We start from the raw sequence: 9,925 nt of genomic DNA, 5'->3' as shown, positions 1-9,925 counted from the left end.
GCATGTTAACACGCATATAGATGATTGAAGACAGAGGGAAATAATGATGATATAGGCAAGTGGATCTTCAGTAGCAAAAGGAACCCAAGGGGAATATGGACTTTAGATTGATTCATGAATCTCCTGTCATAATGGAAATTATTTCACTGTCATAGGAGTTTTATGAATCAATACACCCCCTCAGATTTTAATGTTGTGAGCCTTGATGGCATTTTATATTACTCAAGGAATTATTTATTTTGCTAAAGAGAAATTTTTTTAAATATATTTTATTGATTTCAGAGGAGAAAGGAGAGGGAGAGGTAGAAGCATCAATGATGAGAGATTGGATGCCTCCTGCATGACCGCACTGGGGATGGAGCCCGCAACCTCAGCACATGACCTTGACTGGAATCGAACCCAGGACCCTTCAGTCTGCAAGGCTGACACTCTATCCACTGAGCCAAACCTGTGAGGGCACTAAAGAGAAATTTTAAAATAATTGTTTATATTTGTTCATCCTATTTTTTTCTTGCAAGCTTTTATTACTAATTAATCAAAGAACGTTTTGTTTCCCTTTGTGTTTTTCTAGGAACATTCCTATATTTTTAAAATCTCATTACAGAGTTGCTTGGAGCAGAGTCAACCCTCTCAGTTTTATACAGTAAAGAATGGCATATTGTTGGAAAACAGATCTAAACCCCAGTGAGCCACATGAAGAGCAGCCTGAGCACCAGGAATTGCACTCTGTAAATCAACCCCCTTCTTCTAGCCAACTCAGTCTAGGTTTTGATCAGCTAGTAGATGAAATCAATAATAAAATCCCATTCTATCAGAGTGAAATTGAAGAGAACACCGTTTCTGAGCCCAGTTCACCAAAGCATTCATTAGATGAAGCACTGCAAATATCCTTAAATGAATTCAATTCTGAAAGCTCAGAACTCTCCTGTCACCAAGTTAGAAAAACACCAGTAATTGGTTTTAGGCCTTCTGCGCTACCAAATCCTCAAAGCATAAATAAAGAAATCTCTGGGAGGAACCCCACAGGAAAACATCATGGTGCTGATGTATACGGATTTAATATTTCAGCCCCATCATCAGCTAGTTTGGATCAAATTAATTCACAAACAGAACTGGAAAATAAAAATCGTAACTACCATATAGGATTTGAAAGGAGCATTCCCTCTATATATCCATCCTTCTCAACTGACTTTATGCCAAAAGAAGAGAATAAAAGGGATAGAAATGCAAACACCGTGGAACCTTCTTCAATGCTCTTTAAAGGTTCTTTACTACCCAGGATGTGTGAAAGTTCATGGCCAAAGGACATAGAGGTATGTGTTATATATGTTGACCTAAAAATATGAAAATAAATCATTTAATAATATGCTGGTTTAATTTAGTAATGAGGGTAACTACCTTAAATAAATAAATGTATTATATTACAGTTGAAAGAAAAAGCATTTATTATCCACTAATCCTGTGTTTCTTAATTATTTTTTTCTGGAAAGGGCAATATAATTTTTATAATATAATTTTGAAAGTTCGTTTCATCAAATCTAAATAAAATATTATAGTATTTACATTTTATTAGATAAAAATACCACAGTTGGAGGTTTCAATGATAGTGTCTTCTATTTTATCGTGTTATTATGCACAGAGAAACACACATAAATTTCATTACATTTATATTCTGAGTCACACTATCATGAATTAAAACTTTAGATTATTATTCTTAGGAGAAATGTCCCTTTACTCAGAGGCTCCTCAATTATGCTGTTGGCAGGCAAATTCTATTGGGATCATTCCAAGAATAGGAAATTAAATAATAATTGTGCAATCCATCCTAATGGTTTCATTAGTAGTTTTCCAATCATTTTAGTAACTATAGAGTTTCTCACACAATATTTGAACATTCCTCTGCTTATACTGAGTCTAGACACAAGTGAAGCAAAGTATGAAGAATAAATGTTATTGCAACTGTTATTCAAAGACTGAGACAAAAGGATTCTTCATTTATTCAGCAACTATTTCTTATATTCTTAAAATATACATGATAAACTAGAAAATTCAAAGAAGGAAATACAGGACACCTGATTTCAGGAGTGGCATATAACTCAAATTAGCTTGCAAACAAATAAAGTTAAGAGAGCAAAATAAGAGGATGAGTTCATTGGAGAAGTAACAACTAATTGGGTCCAAAGCACTTGCAAAGGAGGTAGCCCCTCAACTAATCTAAATTGAAAGCCAATGAATTTTAGGAATTTCTACTATTGATCATGGCAATGTACCAAGTACTCAGCTTTCCCTTACCACCAAAAGCAGCTGTGAAGTTAGACAAACTCTTTGAATTTTAGGTATTGAACAACAGGCAGTATAGGACATCAATACTTGACAAAAGGGAAAATGTTGAATGATCAAAAAGGCAGGGAAGAAGAAATAGAAAAACAAAATAAAACAGAATAACAAATATCAGCATGGGAGTCTTAAATACAAAAATATCCATAGATATACTAAGTATGAATAGGCTAAGCATTCCAAATAAAAGGGAGAAACTTGACAAACTAGGTAAAAAAGACTTTACTACTGTCTACAAGAGACAATCTTAAGAAATAAAGGTAGAGATAGGTTGAAAGTAAAAGAAATAAAAAGACAACACTCAAACAGCAAAAGAAAGTTGGTATGGTTATTTTTTTTAAAATATATTTGATTGATTTTTTACAGAGAGGAAGGGAGAGAGATAGAGAGTTAGAAACATCGATCAGCTGCCTCCTTGCACACTCCCCACTGGGGATGTGCCCGCAACCCAGGTACATGCCCTTGACCAGAATCAAACCTGGGACCCTTCAGTCCGCAAGCCGACGCTCTATCCACTGAGCCAAACCGGTTTCGGCGGTATGGTTATTAATATCAGAAAAAGTACAAAGCAATGCAAAGCATTATTGGAGAAAACAAAAGTTCATTTCATAATGATAAAAGGAATGATAGCAGGGTCAATCAGGAAGACATAATACATTTAGATGTATATGTACCTGACAAGAGATTCAAAACACATAAGGCAAAAAGGATTTCTTTTAACGTTAATAGTATGCCCACCCTAAGACTGAGCCATTTATAACTTGATTCACAAGGAATGAAACATGACCATATAAATATTTGCATATAAAAATTAAGGTTTTTTTACAATACTCAAAAACTTAACCCAAATGTCCATCAACTGAAAGATAGATAAACAAACCGTGGAATATTCATGCACTAGTATGCCACTAATCTATAATAATAAAAGCATAATATGCTAATTAGACCAGTCATTCATTCAGATGACCTTCCGGACAAAGCCGGAGCTGAAAGGGAAGGCCAGTCCCTGGTGCCTGCTGGCAGCCAGAGGGAAGCCAGTGCCGTCAGCCAGGGGAAGGAAGGCCTACTCTTGCACGACTTTCGTGCATTGGGCCTCTAGTCAACAATAAAAAAGATGAACTATTGATATGTGAGACAATATAGATACATTTAAAAAGATATGTCATTTAATTGAAAGAAGCCAGAAACAAAAGAACACATACACCTAATCAGTGGTAATAGAAATCTGAATAACTATAGTTTCCAAATAGATGTCCAGATTGCCAGAAAGAGATCTGGGGAAACTTTCTGAAGTAATGGAAATGTTCTATATATTGATTGGAATATTGATGTTACAGTTAAATACATCCCTCAGAACTTAAATTATATAGTTAAGATTTGTGCAATTTTCTATATGTATTACTTCATTTAAAAAATCTAAAAATAAAAAGTAAAACAGTAGAAATCTTTAAAACAAGACAAAAAAGGTAGAATTGAATTAATCTTTTCCCCACACCAAACTATATAAATTTAACAATTTTTATTTTAAGTTGATAGGTTGTTCCATTCAGCTAATTGAAGTTCCTGAAGGCAGTAATATGACTCTGGCCTCCTTTTGTAACAAAGTAAAAAAGTAAGTGTTGTTAAAATTTGAAATTTCTATACCTGCATAAATTTGTCTATTTAAGATTACTAAACTGAATAACTTGGCATATAAAATGTTCTGTAAGCTTTAGTACAATGAAAAGTATAAGTTTATGACAAATTGGATCATTACTCAACTTCTGGCATTATTTTTGTTGTCTATAGTCAAATAAATTTTCTCTTGTGGAAAGCTTTATTGATGATGTAAAATTAAGGAGTTCCCTTCTTTGTCTATCTTGCCATGGAAGTCCAGTCTTATCATCAACAGGGCCAGAATTAAGGACTTGCCCATACTTTCTGTTTCATGTTAACATCCAGTCCAGTCCAGTATCTGGCTAACTTAGTCTGTACTCCCAGCTGCAGTCCACTGTGTGAGGGGGTCCGCACTGCCATGGGCCATGCAGCTGCTTAAGGCCACATGGGTATGCAAACAAATGGGCACATGAGGTGACAGAGCAAGAGAGCAAGAGGGAACAAGTTGCACACGAGAGAGAAAGCTCATTTCTCTGTGGATTTTAACTTTTCAAGATTTTGTGCACTTTTGATGGGGTCCACCCCCTACCCAAGCCATTGTTCCCCAGGCTAGAGTGGCAGGCAAGCACCTTCCCTACATCATCCCAACTTCCCTGCGCAGGTGCCCATCTCCCCTTTTGTTTTACCCCTTCCCCTGTGATCTGCAGGGAATGGATGGGTGGTGTCCTGGGGAGTGTGAAGCTGTAGCCTTCTGGTGAAGCTGCCCAGGTGACCATGCTTATAATGTTGGGCTTCCCCTTTACTCTCTTCCTATAATTAATATTAACTAGCTAATTATGATGTTAAAAGCACAGAAAGCAAAACCATGGCTAAGTGAGGACCACTATAGATATAAATATCCTTAGTTGTGCAATGGGACTGGTCAAATAACTTGCCTCTGACTATAAAACTACTAAATGGAAGAGCAGGATTAAACTCAAGACTTCTGGCTCCAGGGAGAAGCTATTATTCAATTCTCTGACTCATTTGAGCAAAAAGTAATTGTTCAGAATATACCAATGACTTTTGAGTTCAATTATTTATGTAAAATTCAAAGATGTGTAAAATCCAAAAATTTAAGAAAAATGGACAGCCCAAAATGGCATTTACCAATTTGATAAACAAGAGAATTTGTTTACCAATTTATGATATTAAGATGAGCGATTTCTAGCTTCAAAAAAGTTAGACATAAACAAAAACCAAAGCAAAGAGTTCAGGCTTCAGAAGCAATGATAATAAAGCAAGGAATCATTATATAAAGAGTGAATTTTTATGTTTTATGAATAGCAATGTATTCTTAACTGCTTCACATAAGGTGCTTGCGGAAGAGCTTCAACAACAGTCCTCTGGGGTTGTTTCTGGTATAATTGTAATTTTTACCAATCCGGCCTACTTCATAGCACTATGTCACAAATCAGCAGCTTTTTGTTTTCATACTTCTTTTTTTTTTTAAATTTTATTTTTTATTACAAAGGGTATTACATATGTGTCCATTTTTTTCCCCGCCCTAGACAGTACCCTAGCCTCCCCTATTCCCCTCACTTAGGCTGTTTCTAGATCTTAGCTATGGTGAATTGTGCTGCTATGAACATAGGGGTGCATATATCCTTTCTGATTTCTTATCTTCTATAGAAAACTCTGCATGATGTTTCTTATAATCTATGAATAGCAATGTATTCTTAACTGCTTCACATAAGGTGCTTGCGGAAGAGCTTCAACAACAGTCCTCTGGGGTTGTTTCTGGTATAATTGTAATTTTTACCAATCTGGCCTACTTCATAGCACTATGTCACAAATCAGCTGCTTTTTGTTTTCATATTTCTTATCTTCTATAGAAAACTCTGCATGGTGTTTCTTATAATCCTGTCCTGAGTAATTTTTTCACCTATGTTTTTCAGAATCAGAGAAACATATCATGCAGCTGACATTAATTCCAACTCGGGAAAAATAAACACAAAAATCTACATAAAGCTGGGATAGGCTGCACAGCCTTGAGTCCACTAGTGAAAATCATTAAGTGCAGCATTATTAGGTAGTATTTTGCCCTGAAATGAAGTATGAAGAAAACAACTAGAAATGTCTTGTTAACATTTGTTTAGCTATTGTGTTGAAGACCTCTCTTCACATAGCTCAGCCTAAGACACCTTATTTTCCTACTATAAAATAATGGCAAGTATAGTAAATTTTTAGCATATTAAAAACTAAATAAGTATTTTCAAAGAATAGAGGGATTTATTACAGAATTTAAGAGTAGGAGTTCAGCAAAAAATTTGATAATATACAGATAAACAAGCAGTCTAAAATTTCTGTATGCCTCTCACCTCATTTCCTCTCTATATAATTGCCTTTCACGTTTCTCATGCTTTTCCAGAACATATGTAAAGCCAAGCTCTCAAGCTTAAATGCTATTTGGCCAACTACCTAAAGAAATTCCAGTCTCTCCATTGGACCCAATTCCATATTTATAAAAGCAGGATTCTGACTGCACAGCCAAAATCAGTGGTTCTGCTACTTGATCCAATCAGAGTGGCTAGGGTCCTGTTGGCTTCAGTTCCTGCAGAAAGGGAATAATTGTGAATTTCCTCTCTATATAATTGCCTTTCACGTTTCTCTTGCTTTTCCAGAACATATGTAAAGCCAAGTTCTCAAGCTTAAATGCTATTTGGTCAGCTGCCTAAAGAAATTTCAGTCTCTCCATTGGCCCCAATTCCATATTTATAAAAGCAGGATTCTGACTGCACAGCCAAAATCAATGGTTCTGCTACTTGATCCAATCAGAGTGGATAGGGTCGTGTTCGCTTCAGTTACTGCAGAAAGGGAATAATTGTGAGCTAGGGAGACCAATGCTCTTCTTCCAATTTACAATATTTAATTTCCAATATTCCCTCCACCCCCCACCTCCCATGCATCCAAGATATCTCTTTGTTGAGCAAGCCAGAGTTCATTTTTTACTTTTATTTTAATTTTAAACATTTTTTAAAAAAATATCTTCTTTATTGATTTGAGAGAGAAAGGGAGAGGAAGAGAGAAACATGGATTGGTTACCAACCTTACCCTGACCAGGAATTGAACTTGTGACCCCTTGACCCTTGCATAGGAGGATGCTCCAACCAACCTAGCCACACCAGCCAAGTCCATTTTTTATTTTTATGAAAAGTTTCAGTAAAGTGATTAGGTCATTGTGTTTCCTATTAGAGATGTATAATGGTAAAGAGGATGTCTGAGTCCTCAAGAATATTAAAAGTATTTATATAAAGGAGGAAAAGAAGGAAGGGATGAAGTAGAGAAGAAAGGAGGAGAAAGAACACATTCATTAAAATATGCAGTGTAGCCAGCCTATGCCATTCTCTTTCTATTTACATTTGAAGGGGGACAGGTACTGTGACTTAACTGACAATAAAAAAATTAACAAGAAAAGACAAGGCTTATTTACGTTTGCATAAAAGTTACTCAGTAATAATTTACCTGCTGAATGCCCAAAGGTAAAGGTTTTTATACTCATTTAAAATGTAAAAGTGTTCGGGATGAATGAAGGGGAACTTTAGAGTTTTAATAGAAAAGTATGGAGAGTTATTTTGCTTTCTTATACTAATAGATAGGCAGTCTGTCTCCTTCCTGCTTCTTGGAATTTGCAGGAAACTAGCTCAGAATGAAAAACGGTAGCTTAAGGAATCTATTTTTCCCTGCTTTAGTCAGATAAGAAAAGTTCAAATAATATTTCAAATGTCTTCACTTTAAAATAATCTTGGTGACTAAAATTGTGTGAGAGAGGAAGAAATTTTCCTCTACCCTTCTAGGTTTTTTGGGCTGGTCTAATAATAAAATCAATGTAAACGATTAATAAGAAGAAGTGACCAAATGAAATAACAGGTACACATGGGACCTCCAAATACATGAGAGTCAGAGACCCCCACATACATGATAGTGAAACAAAAATGTGAGATTTGAGTTGAGTTCACTGTCTCAAGAAATAAGGAACAAAGTCATGGACAAAAACAGTTAACAGAGGCAAAGTTTATTGACAGCAGCCAGTCCTGGGAAAGGTGCAGCTGGGGTTCCAGGAGCAGGACAGTGTCCAGATCTTCCGTTCCATGTTATAGTCGGGTGTTAACGGCTATTAGTCCATGTGTAGAGTCCCACATGGCCACAAGCCACATGAGCGCAAGGGATGTTATCCCTTGCCACAGGAATGTCAGGAATCCATTGAGTGTAGGGAGGAGGAGAGAGAGCCCATGAGAAGAAGTGGGCACTTTTTAATTTAAAGCAGTGGTTCTCAACCTTCCTAATGCGGCAACCCTTTAATACAGTTCCTCATGTTGTGGTGACCCCCAATTCCATTGTTACAAGTTGAACACAATTAAAGCATAGTGATTAATCACAAAAACAATATGTAATTATATATGTGTTTTCCGATGGTCTTAGGCGACCCCTGTGAAAGGGTTGTTCGACCCCTAAAGGGGTTGCGACCAAATGTATAGAACCACTGACTTAGGGGGTGGATGCAGTCTTGCTAGCTCCTGATTGGTTCTTTCAAAGAATTCTGCCTTAGCAACATCCTTGGGATTGCTTTATATGCCTATTGCTTTGTGATTGGTTATCTGCAATCTGCCTGTTTTAGCAATAATCCATACATTTTAAAGTTTGTCTTTTAAAGTTTTTCTCGTGTGTGCCCTTCTTTCCATGCCCAGCTGGGTTGTCTTAGTAATTTCACCTTACTGGGTTCCCAAGTTTTACTCCCTCGTCCCCCACAGGGTCCCCATTCCTGACTACCTAGCTTCCCTCTATCTCCTCAATAGGTTCAGAGACAGAAAGTTAAAATGAGGTATATATGGTATTCAGAGCTAAGGATGAGGTAAGGGACTCGGGGCTTCAGAGGAGAGGAAGGTCTTTCACAGGGCAATAAAGCCAGCAGATGAAGAGTTAATATGGTTGCCCTATCATATACATAGGTCTTCAAAAGTTTTACCTGGCCCAAATCTAACTCTCATTATGGACAAGGCCCAAATTTAAATGACTTTAGGGGAGATAAAAGTTTCTCATGAGCCCACAGGGTCTGGATTGCCTTCAGCTCAAAATAATGCACATGCCAAAGTAGCACACCTTGGGGAGGCTTGTTCTGAACCCCTTCAACTGCAATCCCTTCACAACTTTTTATTAGTGTTTTACTAGTAATACAGATGTTCTGTAAAGAACCAAAGTCCTAATAGTGTATTATTGATGTAAGCAACATCCAAATGTGTAGATAATTTTTATAAATTTATTTGAGCCAAACTGACAACAATTGCAGGGAAACAAAAAGCTCAATGGAATGAAAAAAGCTTTTGAGAATGACAGTCTTGCAATTTATTTTATATATTTGAATCAAAGAAGGGTTAGATTAGAATGTTAACTTAAAATTCAAAAGCCAAAATGAGAGGCAATAATGTTTTAAGGGTGGGGAAAAAAGTAGGTTTACAGTTGTGAGTACACAAAACACAGTTCATTCTTGTACTATTATTTTATAATTATTGCAGTATTTTTTCCATATAAACAACTGTAGCCACAACCTGTATTTGGGATCAAAGAACAGTAATTTGAGGAACATAGATTCAGATAGAGTAGTGTGCTGATTACAGTATGAAGGAAGGGAGCTTTTATGAGGAAAGGAATAATTACAAGAAAAAGAAGAAAGAATTCCTATTGCTACTGTGAAGCTGGGTTACTCTTGAACTTTATAGGATCGGCTACTGGTTCTATCTTCAGATAGAGAGTCCATAATCATCAGTCCTGGTGGTCAGAATGTCTGCTCTTCTGATGGCTTTACCAAAAATTGCTTGTAAGACAATCTTGGTGTTAGCCCAATTTCAAGGTCTGCCACAGTCCAAACAGTTCAAACTTTCAAGACGCAAAACATGCAAGGGACTTCTGGAGTGGCATTTCAGGATCTATTTTGAAATGGCCCCATTTAATTTCA

General features: G+C 36.4%; 1 protein-coding gene across 1 annotated transcript in view; it reads left to right on the top strand.

Annotated features, from left to right (window-relative positions):
- Window positions 1–552: 552 nt before the first annotated feature.
- The window catches only part of PIK3C2G (phosphatidylinositol-4-phosphate 3-kinase catalytic subunit type 2 gamma), a 242,508-nt gene continuing 233,135 nt past the window's right edge, over window positions 553–9,925 (top strand). Inside the window, exons 1-4 of the mRNA XM_015570075.1 lie at window positions 553–1,313; window positions 3,867–3,949; window positions 5,871–5,942; window positions 7,341–7,348. Of these exons, the coding sequence (XP_015425561.1) occupies window positions 651–1,313; window positions 3,867–3,949; window positions 5,871–5,942; window positions 7,341–7,348 (826 nt within the window). The 5' untranslated portion in view covers window positions 553–650. The remainder of the gene's footprint in view (window positions 1,314–3,866; window positions 3,950–5,870; window positions 5,943–7,340; window positions 7,349–9,925) is intronic.

This window comes from Myotis davidii, unplaced genomic scaffold (genome assembly GCF_000327345.1).
Source record: "Myotis davidii unplaced genomic scaffold, ASM32734v1 scaffold346, whole genome shotgun sequence".
NCBI classification, from domain to species: Eukaryota; Metazoa; Chordata; class Mammalia; order Chiroptera; family Vespertilionidae; genus Myotis; species Myotis davidii.
The sequence above is the reverse complement of the archived record's forward strand: the minus strand, read 5'-3'. Positions and strand labels throughout refer to the sequence as shown.